General features: G+C 41.0%; 1 protein-coding gene and 1 long non-coding RNA gene across 13 annotated transcripts in view; both read right to left on the bottom strand.

The window, feature by feature from the left end:
- FBXO11 (F-box protein 11) overlaps positions 1–7,174 on the bottom strand; it is a 77,678-nt gene extending 70,504 nt beyond the window's left edge. The window contains exon 1 of the mRNA XM_031466969.2: positions 6,175–7,174. Within this exon, the coding sequence (XP_031322829.2) occupies positions 6,175–6,397 (223 nt within the window). The 5' untranslated portion in view covers positions 6,398–7,174. The remainder of the gene's footprint in view (positions 1–6,174) is intronic.
- A 40-nt stretch (positions 7,175–7,214) lies between these two features.
- Positions 7,215–15,327, bottom strand: part of LOC105092355 (uncharacterized) — a 286,171-nt gene continuing 278,058 nt past the window's right edge. For 3 of the 12 annotated variants that reach the window (XR_010384187.1, XR_010384177.1, XR_010384189.1), the window contains 2 exons: positions 15,173–15,307; positions 8,891–12,851 (listed from right to left, as the gene is read on the bottom strand). This is a non-coding gene — a long non-coding RNA (uncharacterized LOC105092355). The other 9 variants (XR_010384184.1, XR_010384182.1, XR_010384186.1 and 6 more) reach the window with 9 other exon arrangements.

Raw genomic sequence — 15,327 nt, 5'->3', positions numbered from 1 at the left:
TAAGATAAAAGAGATACACAACGCATTCATTTTCAAAGTAAAGTAAATATTTTCGAGATCTGCCTTCAACTAAGATAAATTACGCAAAGGAAGTTAGCTAGTTTCATTTCCCTATTTTCTAAGGATTAAGTTTAAGCACATTTCTTATGTCAACCAAACATACATAAAAACCCCATGCATGTAGACACCAAACTACGGTGAAAAAAAGATAGTCTACAAACCTGTCAAAATTACCACTGAAGTCTAATTTAACTCACATTTTTTCTTTCTTGAAATAGTCCAGCCTATAACGATGACCTAAAAAATGACTTAACACCCTTTATTCATAACTTATGAGTAATTCAAGGGAAATCTACCCTTCTTTGTACAATGAGTGCTTAGTGATCTCATCAACAAGCTGGAAAAACATGCAGGCCAATCAGTGCAATCTCATCTGGAGACAAATCTATATGAGGTAAAATTATGATCAAAAAGTTATTTAGAAAATGTGAAACTAAATAATTTAACAATCATTGGCATCAGACTACTGTGTCAGCCTCCAACAGGATAGATGGGATAGGACAGGGGACAGATGTGCTGCAAGGCCTAGGTTATTCCTTTCTTTGAAAGTGATGGAGATACTGTGCCAAATGTATTTCAGTATCTCCCCTTGTTTATAAAGGCCAGGTGATATAAATCAATTCTGAAACTCTTCTCTGCTATTTACTATGTATATTCACTGCTGTGTAATGGCCACCATACAGAACTGCTAAGAGGAATAGTATATATAAAAAAGTGCCTGGCACAGACTCTAGTACATAAGAAGAAACAGAGTCAATGTTTACTGTTATTCCAAATACCCATTTCTTCTGTTTTCTTATTCTCTTTTCAAAGAATATTATAATTCATTAAGTATAAGATTAGTGATTTGTAACCACAAATCAGTTTCTCTGAGGTTACACCATGTCATCTAGACTGCATTTTGGGGTATACCAGGAACTCTTTAACGACTCATACATATTTTATCTCTTAGGTTTAGTTTTATAAATGGCTGATTCCATTCCATACTATTTTTTTCAATATTTAGAAGAACTGATATTTAATGAGCATCTACCATATGCTAGATATTTTACTATCTCTTTACAATTATTATAAGGCAAGTGTTAACCACTCTCAGTTTAAAGATAATAAAGTAAGGCTTGAAGAGGTTACACTACTTGCCCCATGTCAAAACAGCTTGTTAGGGGTGTAGCTTGGACTACAACCCAGGTCTAGCCAGCTCTAACTCTGAGCTCTTACCATCACACTACTCCCAGCTGTCTCACCCCTTATATTTTGGTTCTTCACAATTTTTTTTTAAGTAAAAGCAGATTTATTTAGAGAGATGTACACTCCATAGACAGAGTGGAGGCTGTCTCAGAAGGCGAGAGAGAGTGACCTGCTTCTTCGTAATTTTATTTTCAGAGAGTGACAACTGTAATTTGGGGGTGCCTTGCTAACAATCTCACATACTAACCAGAGTTCTCTGGAAGACAAGAATGAAAGTCAAAGGGATGATAAATTTGAAAAATGGAAAGTCTAAAACAGAAAACCCTTCAGAGACCAGTGGGACAAGATAGACACAAAATAAGAGTAACTTGTTAGGAATAAAGGGGGGGGGGGACAATAAGAGACTACAAGTTGAAATAACTCATTACTATAGTTTATTTTCAAAGTTAAAAAAATACGAAAAAAAAAACCTAAGAAAATACTCACTAGCCTTAAATTCTGCCAAATTTAAGTTCAGGGATCCTCACTAACAGGTCAGGATCTACTGGTGGTTTTTGCCTTACCTGGTAGGTCTCCAAGCTGTCTGACCTTTCCTTGGGTTTGCCAGAATTTCCAGTAAAGAAAGAGACAAGCACTATAGGGACAACCCTTAGGTCTCATCAGCAGAACTCTAACATCAGCATTGTCACTATCCCATTTCTAACCCCTCAAATAATTCCTAAGCATTGAGAAAACAGGCTACACACACACACACACACACACACACACACACACACAGTTAGTTGAGTGGCATCTCTCTTCTCATGGGATGTAAATATTTTTAAGGTTTAGTCACAAGATGGGAGAGTACTGACCCACATTACTTAATTACTAAAAGAGGAAAAATCATGTTCCTTACCCAGAACTCTTCTATCTAGAAAGGCTGCAGAAGTTCCTTATTCTGTAAACAGTAAGAAGAACTTGAAGTTAAAGTATTATGGGCTACAACAACCCTACAGAAAGTGTAATTAGTGTGCATAACTAGAACACTAAAGAGTTTCCTGGTTGCTGCATGTAATAAATATGTACCTCCATCAAAAACATTTTATGTAATTCTGTATGTACTGAATTCTTTTTAACAAGTTCACTCAAAAAACAAAATCCCCTGTAATTCCAGGATCATAGGTGAGATTTTAATCCCAAAATATGGGATTAAAGAGACTGATTACACTTTTACTCTATATGATCTCTATACGATTATTTCAGACTAGAAATTAACATCAAAATTCATTACTATATTTTATTCATTAAATTTCTTGAACAATAATCAGTTAAAATTTCAGAACTTCAATCTTATGTTTTCCAATAACTTGAATATTACACCTATTTTTCAGAACTTCCATTTCAAGACTGTTTTCAGAACTCAAGCTTCCTCTTTTATTAAAACATAATAAATGAGAAACTAATAATAGATATAATAATCAATCAATAGATTGACTCCAGGTAGGAGAATTTGGTAGCTGAGGGCAGGTGTAGGAAAGGGACTTGCATTTTAAGTCACGTGCATTTAATACCTATTCAAAGTAATCACTTTTAACAACTAAAAACTTAAAAATGATCAGAATACATAGTACTTCTGCAGACTTGTAAGATTTCCTCATACATACTTCTAGAAAAAGACTACCAAATAGATTTCAAGATAAGTTCAGCAGAACAAGTTGCAAATGCTAAACTTTTATGATTTTAAAAGAAAACAAACATTATTTAAGAAATTCCACCTCACACTACTTTCAATTTCATCGACTCTAGAATATATTATCAAAGTGTCCCTATGTGGAACACAAATTATTTCTTACTAGCTTAAAGTGGTATGTGATATCCTAAACTCAGGAATTTATGTTAAAAACCTAAAGAGGCTAATGATTTGTATTCCATCTTTAGACAGTGGATCTTTTCAGATAACAAGAGTGAAGACAGCATTCCACAAACTACCCAGGCTGATTATTTCCCAATGTGGGGTCTAAGAAAATGTCCCCCCTAAGAAAGGCATTGAAAAGTCCTAAGATTTCATTCTATAAGGTTGTTTCTTTCTTCTTCAAACATTGACCATTACAAACATTCAAACATTTTTTTAAAAGAGGTGTCAAGGAAGTTTTTAGACTAACCTGTGGGCAAAGCAGCTACCAAAAACCAGTTCTGACAGAATTTCTACTTAGAAAAAAATAGTATCCTGTAAGTATTTTATTACCACTAAAAAGCCGAAAGTCCAACTTTATATGAAATGAATAGTAATTTTATATGAATTTACTTAAGTTGTCTTAAAACAGTGAGTCTCATTTCAATTCCTTACTTGGAAAGTTTTCTGATCCAGTATTATGTAACTCTATCCAAGACTAACGCAAGAGTTACCTATCCATTAAGAGTTAGTGAAAAGTAAAACACGTGCGCACACATGTTAGCTGTAGTTCCTTAATTACCTTGTCAGAATGATAAAACGCAGCAGATTTTCAAACAAACAAAACCTTCCCTATTCAAGCCAGAAATAGTGACACTTTGCATACTCCACAAAACCTTTAAAATAAAAAGTACTCTTCTTAGTTAACTTCTGAATCATTATGTGAACTGTACATTTTAAAATGTAATCAAAACGCCAATTCTCAAAAAATGACATTTTTAAACATAAAGCTAGCAAAATCTTTATTTTTGCCTTTCAATTCATCTTAATGTTTTATTCATTTTGAGGCCATTTATTTGCCCTCTAAAAGACCCATAGCATTTTCCCTGAAGGCTAATCAGCAAGCTCTTTTCCCCTCTGTGCCAACACAGAATCTCCAGAACAGTTTCTACTAGCAGCAGCAAAGCAACAATTCTACAGTGAACTTGATTTACCATTTGGTTGGGTACATACTGAAATTCTGATTCATGAACATCTTAGTCAGTTTATGGATATCAATGAAAAGAAAAATGACACTCTGGCATGTGACTGCCAACAGCTAAGCCACTTTACTGCAAAAGGAAATAGACTTTATTAGCTAATAATTTCAAACAAATGAAGAAAATGAAGAAAAGTGACCAAGATATAAGTACTTCAACTAAGTTTGAAATTACATACAAATAGTGAAAAGGAGATTCAGAATAAACACTTAAAAATGAAACTAAAATAAGTTTGGCTGAAAGGATCTGATTCACTGTTAATGTAATTAACAAATCAGTACATCTTGAAAAAGCTCACTTCTAGCAATAGAATTCTTATTATGCTAGGATTTCAATCCAGTGTCATTGTTTTCTCTTTAAAAAAACTGTCAACCCCATTATATATAGTGCCAGTTCTGAAAGGAGATCTGAATATTATTTGAATGGAACACAGGTGAACCCTGATATGCACATGTAAAAGGAAATGATGGAATTACAAATATTTTTAATTTACAAAAAAATTGGTAAATGTAGCAAACAACCATTAAAACACATTTACCAATAATGTTGCACAAGACCTCTGACTGGCTTGAAACATCACATTCTTTCTAGCAACATATAGCAAACTGCTTTTACAAGGACTATCTGTAACAGTAACTAGTGAAAACCCTTTAAACTATTTTTCAGATTACTATCTCCCTCTTTCATTTAAGTATTTTGTTCAACAATGAAACAGTTTTAAAGGAAAGAATGTATAATTTTAAAAAGGCATTTAATCTTGATTCCCTTAATTAAAGGAGGTGTGACAACGAACGCACGTAAAATTAACCTTAATCTGCCAACGAAAATACGCAAAATGTCTCCTAACAATTCCCCTCCTCCTTAAAACAACAGTCGTACACATAAATATGGTACTGACCTACACCACCACTGAGAGCAGCTAATTAATAAAGAGAATAGTCAGGTTTGGAGACCGAGGTGCAACACCCTACCTCCTAAACCTCCCAAAATAACCACATCGTCAAAGTAGAACTGAACATTATTTTTGCTAAAGCAAGAATCCAACCCTCGGGAGCCTCAGCCCTTAGACAATGGTGGTTACCAGACAGAGCTGCACAGTTGGGTCCAACTGACACATTTCACTAGGCCTTGGACACAACACACACACACACGCACACACTCTCACCCAAGGGGCCAGTTCTAAGGAAGGAGCGTTCAAACCCCACTAGGAGATGGAGGGTAGCCCGGTGGCGTGGGGGTATGCTAGGGGAGGACAGGCGAGAAGGGGTGTCGATAGAGCGGAAGGGTAACTGCACCGCACGCGAGGGAGGGGGCTGGAAATGGCCGATGGATTCGATACTTATTTATTTAAAGGTCTTGATTTAACGGGTCCTTCCCAGGGGGTTCTGTAACTAAAGCCAAACTGCGCAGCAAACATTGTGGGGTTGGGAGAGGAGTCGCTGCTCCCCCTACCCCGTGACTAGGGAGGGGAGGCGGGGGAAACAAGTTCCCCGGCCAACACCACCGACCACTCCGATTCCCCCTCTCCCCTCCTCCACAGGAAGGGGGAGGCTAACAGAGAAAAGGGGGAAAACAAGTTCCCCAGCCAGCCCCACCACCCAATAACTCCCAGTCGTTCCCCCCACCTTCTATTGGAAACGGGAGACCAAACCGTGGAAAGCAGCCGAAAAGGGGGAAATCCCACCCTTCGCTTTCCCTCTACCCACCAACAGACTCCTGCGGGGTCCCCGAGCGAGCCAAGAAGCCAGAGGGTTGGGTGTGGGGAGAGGGTGCCGAGCCCCCGAAACCAAACAAAGCGCGGCCTGAGCGAAAGCCCGGGCGAGTGGGGAAGCCGGGGCTTTTCCTGCCGGTCGGGGCCCGGGCCGGACTGACACTGCGGCACCGGAGGACCCGCCTCCGCTCAGCCTCCGTCTCCCACCCCCGGGCGCACAGGACGCCCCCCGCCCGTCCCGGCCTCCCTCCCCGCGGGTCCCGGCCAGCCCTGCGGGCGGCGGGGAGGGAGCGCGGCCTTACCCCGCTCGCCGGCGTTGTTCCGCTCCTGGGGCAGCGGCGGAGGCGGCGGTGGTGGCGGCGGAGGCTGCTGCTGCTGCGGCGGCGGCGGAGGCTGCTGCTGCGGCGGCTGCTGCTGGGGCGGCTGCGGCGGCGGCTGCTGCGGGGGCTGCTGCTGCTGTTGCTGCACCGGGCGCGGCCGCGACACTCGCCTGGGTCTCCGGTTGGCGGCTCGGACGGAGTTCATTTGCCGGGCTGAGGTGGCGGCGTTGGCGGAGGGACACACACACACACACGCACCGCGAGCTCCGGGGCAGGAGAAGGGGGTGGGGAGAGGGGGAAGGAAAGAAAGGGGGCGAGGGGAAGGGGAGATGGTAAGGGCGGAGGGGCAAGCGAGACCCCCAGTCAAGAGAAAGGCCCGCGGAGACAGACACCGAGCGAGGTCAGGCGGGCGGGCCTGACGCACGGGGAAGGCCGAGGCCTCCGGGCGGGGCGGCCGCGGGGGACGGAGACAGAAAGACGGGCAAGGCGAAGAGAAAGAAAGAAAGGGCGTCCGCCCGCCTGGGGATCCCGAGGCGAAGCGCGGCGTCGGCGGCTGAGGAGACAGACCCCGGTCCCGCCGACTCCCGAGCGGCGTCTCCGGCGGCGGGGGGAGTGGGCGGGCGGGTGAGGAAGGGAGAAGGAGGAGAAGAGAGGGAGAGCAGGGAGGGAGGGAGCAGGGGGCGCCCGGCTCTTTTTTTCCCTCTTCCTCCCCCCCACACTCCCTGAAAGAGATTTCTGAGAGGAATTTTTTCTCTTTCTTCGGCCTCTTCTCTCTCCTCCCCCCTTCTCTCCTCGGCGAAGGGGAAATGAGTGTGAAGGGAGGAGATAGGGGGAAAACGAGGCGTCGTCGTTCCTCCTCCTTAAAGGAGCCTTTCCTCCTCCTCCTCAGCCCCGTCGCCGCTGCTTCTGCTGCTGCTCCGTGGCAGGAGGAGCCATTGACACCACCGGAGCCACCACTCGCCCAGTCGGTCCCTCCCCGCCGCGGGGCTGGCCAGGGGCGCGGGGGAGGGCCGCGGGGCGGCGGGGGGAGGGGTGAATGGGCGGGGAAGAAGAGAGGCGGGGATTTAGGTCAAGCAGCCAATGGGAGGTGTTTATACAACCTCCGGGCCAATGGGGCCTCCGGTCTTATCGCGAAGTCCCTTCCTTCAACGCCCTGTTTCCTCTCTCGGGTTTCCTCCCTCCCCCGCCAAGGAGGGGGATGGAGGATAGGGGAGTGTGGTAGGGCCGGTGATAATGGGGAGGTATCAGGGCATATAATAGAGCAGGGGGGTGGGCGAAGAGAGCGCTAGTGCGTAGCGACGATTCTAGGAGAGGGGGTGCTGGGAGGAAAGGGCGGGGGCTGCTGATGTAATGGGGAGTAGTGTTTAATCCTTCGGTTCGCCGTTTCAGCCTTCCCCCTCTTTACCCAATTTTTTAAGCGGAAAAAAAAAAGTGGAGTGAGGTAGCCAATCTTCGATAACTCGGGTTTTTTTGGGTTTTTTTTTTTTTTTTTTTTTTTTTTTTTTATGGTAGGTAGGTTCAAAGTCTGAGCTGCAGGGAGCGCTAGAGATTCTGTGCCCTTTAGTCAAGCTGAGGGTATTTGCACACCTTGGAGATCCACTTTACCGAGCTTTGAGCTTGGTAACGGAAGTTTGAAGTCGGTTCCTAATTATGGTCTAAGGGGAATCATCTAAATCTTGAAAAGGTTTTGGTTAATAGGTAACAGACCTTTGGTCAGTTTACTCTTTGAAGATGTGGGCTATATAATGTTTGGGGGAATAGTATGTGAGAAAAAGAGAGACGTAAGTGTATTGAGGTTGTGATTGTTCATGCGATAAAAAAAAAATTTTTTTTTTTAGATCTCACAAACTCAAAGGAAAAGAAAAAACTCCAAGGGGAATTATCTTCTGTATCTATATCTGGTCCCTTCAGCATAATCTCTCCCCAAGGAGAACGGGTTTTTATTCCCTAGCTGTTGTTGTGATGGCTGAAAAAGTACCCTTTCTCAAGTCTCTCCGCTCTTTTGTTTATCATTTTATGGATATGGTAAAACTGGCAGTTTACAGATTCTCTGATTTTCAAACTTTTGGGTGATTGCTTTCTCTTTTGAGTTGGATCACTTGCTGTCTTAGGTTTGAGACAGATGATTAAGTGGTTACAAAGTATGATAAGGGAAGTAGAGGTTAGAGGGGGAAAGTGTATTTTGGGAGACGGGAGGTGGGGGGCAGAGCCAGATTGTGTAGGGTGTTTGAGTCCCTGACTTGATATGTGCCTCTAGGCAAAATACTTTACGTTTCTAGGTATCAGGGTCTCCTCACCTTTTAATAAGGGTTTGGTTTGGATTACATAATCCTGTTTTCAGTTTTTAAAAACACCTTTATTGTGGTATGATTTCTGTACAGTAAACTACACATGTCAGATGTTCAATTTGATGATTTTTTGGTAGATGTATACACCAATGAAACCACCACCACGATCAAGATAGCTAACATTTCCATCACTCTCCAAGAGGTACAAACTGTTTTCAACTTTTAAAAATTCTGTAATTTTGAGATGATCTCTGTTTGGTCCTGAAAATGGAGAAACTCAGATATAAGTTTCCTTCTCAAGAAGAAATTTGAGGAAGGAGACAAAACAATGAAAGAACTGCAGATTTTTCTGGTTGTTAGCAAGGTGCAAATGGGTCAAATTGTAGATTTGGTTCAAATAACTGTAGGGGGAAAAAGGAAAATTACATGCTTTATATATATTATAAGTGAATCCATAATTCTGATTTTTCTAAAGATTTACTTTTTTATTTAGCAAGCATTTATTTGTTCCTTCTGTGTGTGCATTACTTTATAAGGTGTTATGGGAGATACCAAAAAAAGGAAAAGACAAAACCTTCAGCATAAAGAGTTTGTATTTTGGTATGGCAGACAACTCAATCAATTCACATGTACAAAGAAAGCATAGCTTGTCCTGTGTAATTTTTATCCTAGTTTAGTCTCCACGTTATCTTCTTTATAGGTAAATGCTGACTCTTACGTATTTTATTTTCCCACCTCCCTCTCATTCCAAGATATTTATGGGAGGAAAGGGTTGCTGTATAAGGTATACATAGATGGAGTGTCTTTCACATCTTCAGCATCCTAGATTAAAGTTTATTATGACAGTTCTCAGGCATGTGGCAGTAAGATGCCTTATTTTAACAAAACCAGTATATTATGACAGTTTTCTGATAGGTTGAAGTAAAGTGTCTTGATAAAGGAAGTGCCTTTTTCTAATTCACACAGTGGCTAGTAGCAGCCCTGAGGGATGGAAAGGCTGACATGGCATCCGGGAAGGGCCCTGAGCCATGTATGCCAGTCCTTGTGTTGTCTTCTAGTATGAAGTGTCTGGTATGGTCTGAAAACAGAACTGCTAGCCTCAGAAGTAAAACTGCTCATTTCTGTCCTTTTCAGAAGTCATGCTGTTTCCTTTACTGAAGTCCATACTGAACCATTTACCCTATACACTGCAACCTCTTTACTGACCTCAGGCCTCTGCAGGTCCATTGATTCTCACGATGTCATTCTATCTTCTCATTGAGACATGTGGGAACTTCTGAATTTCTAGAATACCCCATGTAGGCCTTGATGAGCCAGGAGATTTGGTTCAGGCTCATCTATTAAGTTACCTCCCTCTACCAGTGTTGCCTATGTCGTGTTGAACATGCCATCAAGCTGAAAGCAGAGTTCCTAGTGTTCACAGACATGCCCAGGGAAGCAAACCACTAACCCATTTTCTTGACTTCCCCATATCTGTGTGAATACTTCAACTATATACCTCCAATTCTAGCTTCCACCCTGAGAAGGCACAGGAAGTAAGCACACTGGGTCTGATTACTTCTTCCTGTCCCCTTCTCTTCTTTCATCTCTTATGGGATGTAAGAGATGGATTTTTCTCTTTCTTGTGTGACAGTAGATTTCCTTATGTACCATATCCTCTTCATTCTTGTAATGACATCTGCTCTGCTCCCTTTCTTGGAGCCATGGTGACTGATGAAGTGCAAGAGAGAAACTAGTTTAACAATAATGGACTATCTACTGGGAGATAATAAAAAATATCCTATCCCCATATCACTGGTTCCTACATATTTTTAGTTTATCTTACAGGATTAAATTTTAGAGAGTTCTTTGTGCAAAAGTGTTCAAAGCCATGTTAACTTAAAATTGTAGAACTTGGGAGTTGTTAGAATGGGCCTTTGACATCATTTAATTCTCATTTTTGTATTTGACAGATTGGGAAACTGAAGTTCAAAGAGGTGAGGTGACAAAACCAAATCCCATAAATACTTAGTGGCAAAGTTAATACCTGCCAGTCTGGTGCTCTTCCCATTCACAGGTGTCATAGATTCTTAATTCTTCCAGTGAAAACCCAAAATATTCCAGGTGGTTTTTATCCTTTGCCAGGTCCACCTGTGTTAGCGAATAATCCTGTCAATTAGCTATCATGGAAGTTATGTGTGAGAGAAAACAGGAGAAAAACTTTAAGGGAATTTTTATTTGGGGTAGGAGTCCCCAGAATGATTTCAGTATACACTTAGCATAATTTCAGAGGACTAAATTCCCTCAGGGTTTGCTCTCCCTTCAAGAACATTTGTGTTTGTTTTTCTCAACTAATTACTGATGCTTAACAGGTTAGGGTACTTAAAATTATTTGTTTATTAAACCTATCACAATAGGAGTGTGGAAAAAATAAGCTCTTTAATCATTTTAATACCTGGCAGGTGATATTTACTGTGATTTTTAAATGATCATTTTTACCATTTCAAAGATTCAGCTTCCCTTTCCTCTGTTATTCCATCATTTAGTCCCGAGCCGTCAGCACTCAGTCAGTTACATAAGACACCTCAAAGCTGCTCATTCCTTTTATGTCATTTAGGAAATTAGTTTGATCTGAATATGGTTTTCCTGAAGGAATAATCAGCTCTGTTTAAAATATCCTTGTTAGAGTATGAATGACTTATCTCACTAAGCTGCAAAAATTCATTCCTTAGTACATGCTCAGATAATATTTTATTAGTTAGGCAGTGAAAATTAACTTGGAACTAAGGATTTAAATTAAATGTATACGTGGAAAAACCTGGTAAGCATGCAATCCAGTTATACTCATAATAGAGGTTATCTTTAAAAAATTATAGACTCTAACTTTAATACCCTTCCCTGTGGAATAATAGAGACATAGCCGTATTAAAAGAAATTATGTTCAAAATTTAGGATGAGCTGTGATAGACCACTGTAAATCTTTATTTTTGCTTTTTAAAAGTATACCTAATTTTAAAGCATTGAGAGAAGACTAGGCCAAACACTAAAAGGGTGTTATATTATGGAAGGACTGGTAGGTGTCCATAGCATGAGCAAATGTAAGAGTGAAAAGCCAAGAGGGGGCTCTGCCACTTTCTGGCTGGCTGACCTTGGGCAAGTTACTTAACCTCTCTGTTCTTCAGTTTCTGCATCTGTAAAATGGGCATGATAATAGTCCTCATTTCAAGGGCTTGTTGTGAGGATTAAGTAGTGTAATACCTATAAAATACTTAGAAGAGTGCTTGGTGCATAGTAGGGGCTCAGTAAACTATTAGCCATTATTGTTGGTGGTGTTGGCATTGGTGTCATTTCAGGACTTACTTGATGATTTTTAAGACATTATATGTAGGGAAGAAGGTATGGCTCTTGTATAACAAGACAATGGCTCTATGGGAGCCTCTCAAGAGAGAATCTATGGAGTTGGTCAGGAAACAAATGCACAGGGAAAGAAAGAAAGACGAAAGGAAAGGAGGAAGGAAAAAAAGGACTGCAGCTGGAATTTTATCTGTGTTAGTGGAAAAACTGGACCCATTTAAGAATCAGATTAAAATTTAAAAACTCACTTGGGCCTCCTTGAAAAGAACAGAATTATCGAAAGAAGTGGAACAGGAGTGGAGAAAGAAATGGCAGAAAGTAATATATGAAGTAGCACAAGTTACTCAAGGATTAGAGAATGTTAAAGCTAAAAGAAGAGGGGTTTAGAGGAGCACATGTCAGGGGACATATTAGACCCCTGTATTATCCTGAGATTATGGCCTCTGCAGGCATCAACAGAAGCTTCAGATTCACAAATTTGTTGAGAGTGATAATCCAGCTAAGAGACATTTCAGGGAAGAGAATCTTGGAAGCAAGGTTAATAGACCTAAGGGGTTCTAGAGCAGTATTCAGTGGCAGCAGCTGTGTCATAAAGCTTAAAAGACTTGGAGTCCTACTGGAGATGGACAAATAACCAGAGAAGATCAGCCGTAAGGCTATAAGCACGGACTGCAGAGTTGCCTATTATAAATATGCCGTGCTGTGTTCACACATGGAAAAGGAAGCTATGTCACTTGACAGAGACCAGGCTCAATTCAATGCTGGGCTTCCAGGCCAGAAACACCAGACTCAAGAGGGAAATGGACACAGAAGTATTCAAAACATGAGGATACCAAGAGAAAGCAGGAAGATTTGGATGTGATCTAGACATTTTAGATGCTACCACTGTAAACATTTTCATGTCTCTTTGTACCTAATTGGGCCCTATGCCCATTCTTGACTTACTCTCTGGCAATCACGAGGGGATTACTTTTAGGCTAATCAGACTTTCCCCTGTAGCTTCAGATTCGGTCAGCTGGATGGAGGAAACGTGGGTCCCTTTTTGGGAGAAAGAGGAAGATGTTATGTAGAAAGTCAACTATGTTCTTATTAAAAGCAACTATGTTCTATGTCACAGTTAACCTCTTGATGGGAAATTTATCCTAGCTGGATTTAAATTCACATATAGTAGTTGGAAAACTTACATGTTCTACTAGGCATCCTGGCATGGTGGAAACCAAACAGGTGTTCTCCATCTTTTGTTCCCTGTGCATTATTCCCCTTCCCAGATAACACTAAGCCTGCTACAATCTCTGATAGGCAACAGCAACAAAGGTCTATACGCTGGGTTCTAGGAACATCATTTTGTTTGCAAAATGCTGTTACTTCAGGAGTCACATTTGCTTTTTACATTTATAGGACGTGAGAAATTCGAGTGGATTACTTCAAACTTGATGGTGCTAAAAATGCTACACCCATGGTAATGGAAGAAGGCCCAGGGCACAGTGGCTGCTGAAGGAATCCAAACCCTCTTCTGACAGAGACTGAAAAGATCAGGAAACTAGGGAGAAGAATAATTTTACTTTATGGTCTTTGGAGTTTAATATACAATAGGAAGAGGAATTCATTTTGGACTTGAATTTCTCTGGTAATTTAATAATGGGAAGGGCTTCACATTGTTCCATTTTCAGCTTTTTTTTTTTTTTCTTTATTTGGACTTTAAAAAGTAATCTCTGTTGACCAGTTTTGGGCAATATTATTAGGCATAATTTCAGAAGAGAAATAAACTTAAGAGTGAATATTTAGCCTAGGATGCAGGGCAGCCTTGAAGTTAAATTGATTAATGTCCTGTTATGACCCATTACAGAAACTCTTAGGAGGACCAGCTTAACTGTGCATCACACTAGTCCCAGGAAGTTACAGTGAGAAACAGTGGTAATAACTGAGGGAGCTGCTAATCTCTTTTAGGTGGACAATCCTGGTTGAGCAGAGGTTTGATTATTAAGCCCTGTTGTTAAAGAGAAACAAATAATGGGGTGTTGTTCAGCATCTCTCGCATTTCTGCCAGAGGTCATGAAGGAGGAAACTTCCACCTAAGCTTCTGCTTCTGTCTACCCTCTTATTAGATGTTCCATATGGAAGAAGTGACTAGTCTGGTCAGAGACTTTGGGGACACTTCTCTAGAGGTCAGGATCATGACATTGAAAGATACTTTCCTTTTGTATGGGCCCTAATGCCCGCTTTTTCATTTCCTACCCTTAGGAGCAGTGGGCTGTTTTGCACATATTCTCTCCCTGTAGTAAGCAAATCAAGATGTGGATTGGGGGTAGGGGAGTGAGGATGGGCTACCTCTGCTAAGGAGGCCTCATCCTCCCACTTTCCCTTCTCAGTTCTCAGCTCTCATTGGAGCACCTGGTCAAGTAGGTAAACTTAAGCTCAGCTGTTAATACTTGAGAACATGTGTCTCACTCTTATCCTCACTCTTCTCTCTTCTGTCACACTTGAGGAGGTCACAGGACTTAGACTGGGGTTGGAAAAGCAAGAGGCCTCACATCTCTTGGCCTCTACTCAGCCTTAACTCAAGTGTCACTATAAATTGGGCATTTGCCTGCTTAATGATAAAATGGTTCTGGGGATCTCACTGGGGCATAGATAACAAGTGTGCGTACTCCCTCAGGTAAGCCAGTCAGAAGAAGAGATGGGGGTAGGATTTGAGGTTGGAAATCTCCAAATTTCTAACACTATTTTTTTAAGGATAGATGGTTATTTTCTACATTTTAAAGCTATGAATGTATCTTACAGGAGGTTGTCTGGCTTAGAAATTCCCAAAAGAAAGATAAAGAAAGGATAAGAACTTCAGAAAAGTTAGAACTATTTTTGTTACATATAAACTATGGGGGGAAAATGAAGTTATAAATATATTTTGAGCAAAAATTTATGGCTGTAATTTACCTCTATGGTGAATAACTATTGCTGTTCAAGTTATAAGTGGTTTAAAAAACGTTAAATGAAAGACACTTCCAGGTAAGTGGAAATATTATATTCAGTGCATGTAATAAATTCTTTAAATTTTAATCATAAAGAGCTATACATTTTATATTAATAGAAAATGAATTTTTCTCTGCCCTCAGTTATTTAAATAGAATTGGTTTGAAGGTGTGCCAGATTGCTCCTTTCCCAGGGCTCTCACATGACTTGAGTTAGTCATTTCTCAGTCTTTCCCTCCATCATGTATCTAATGTTGCTAAGTTTGTGCCACCTACTGCCCAGCTCTTAAATTCCATGACTCCTTCTGAAAAGATAATCTATTGCAAGGAATGATGGGGATGGAGAGGTGGACAAGGGTAAAAACTGAAAAGATAAGGAGACCCAATACACACCTATTAGAATGGCCAAAATCCAGAACACTGCCAACACCAAATGCTGGTGATGATGTGGAGCAACAGGAACTCTTTTTTTTTTAAAGGAAGTTTTTATTAACAAGAAAAGTTTTTCTTAATTCATATAAGGTCCATCTGTAATAAAATAGGAAAAT

This window comes from Camelus dromedarius, chromosome 15 (assembly GCF_036321535.1).
Source record: "Camelus dromedarius isolate mCamDro1 chromosome 15, mCamDro1.pat, whole genome shotgun sequence".
In the NCBI taxonomy this organism is placed as follows: Eukaryota; Metazoa; Chordata; class Mammalia; order Artiodactyla; family Camelidae; genus Camelus; species Camelus dromedarius.
This window is presented reverse-complemented; position numbering and strand designations above follow the sequence as displayed.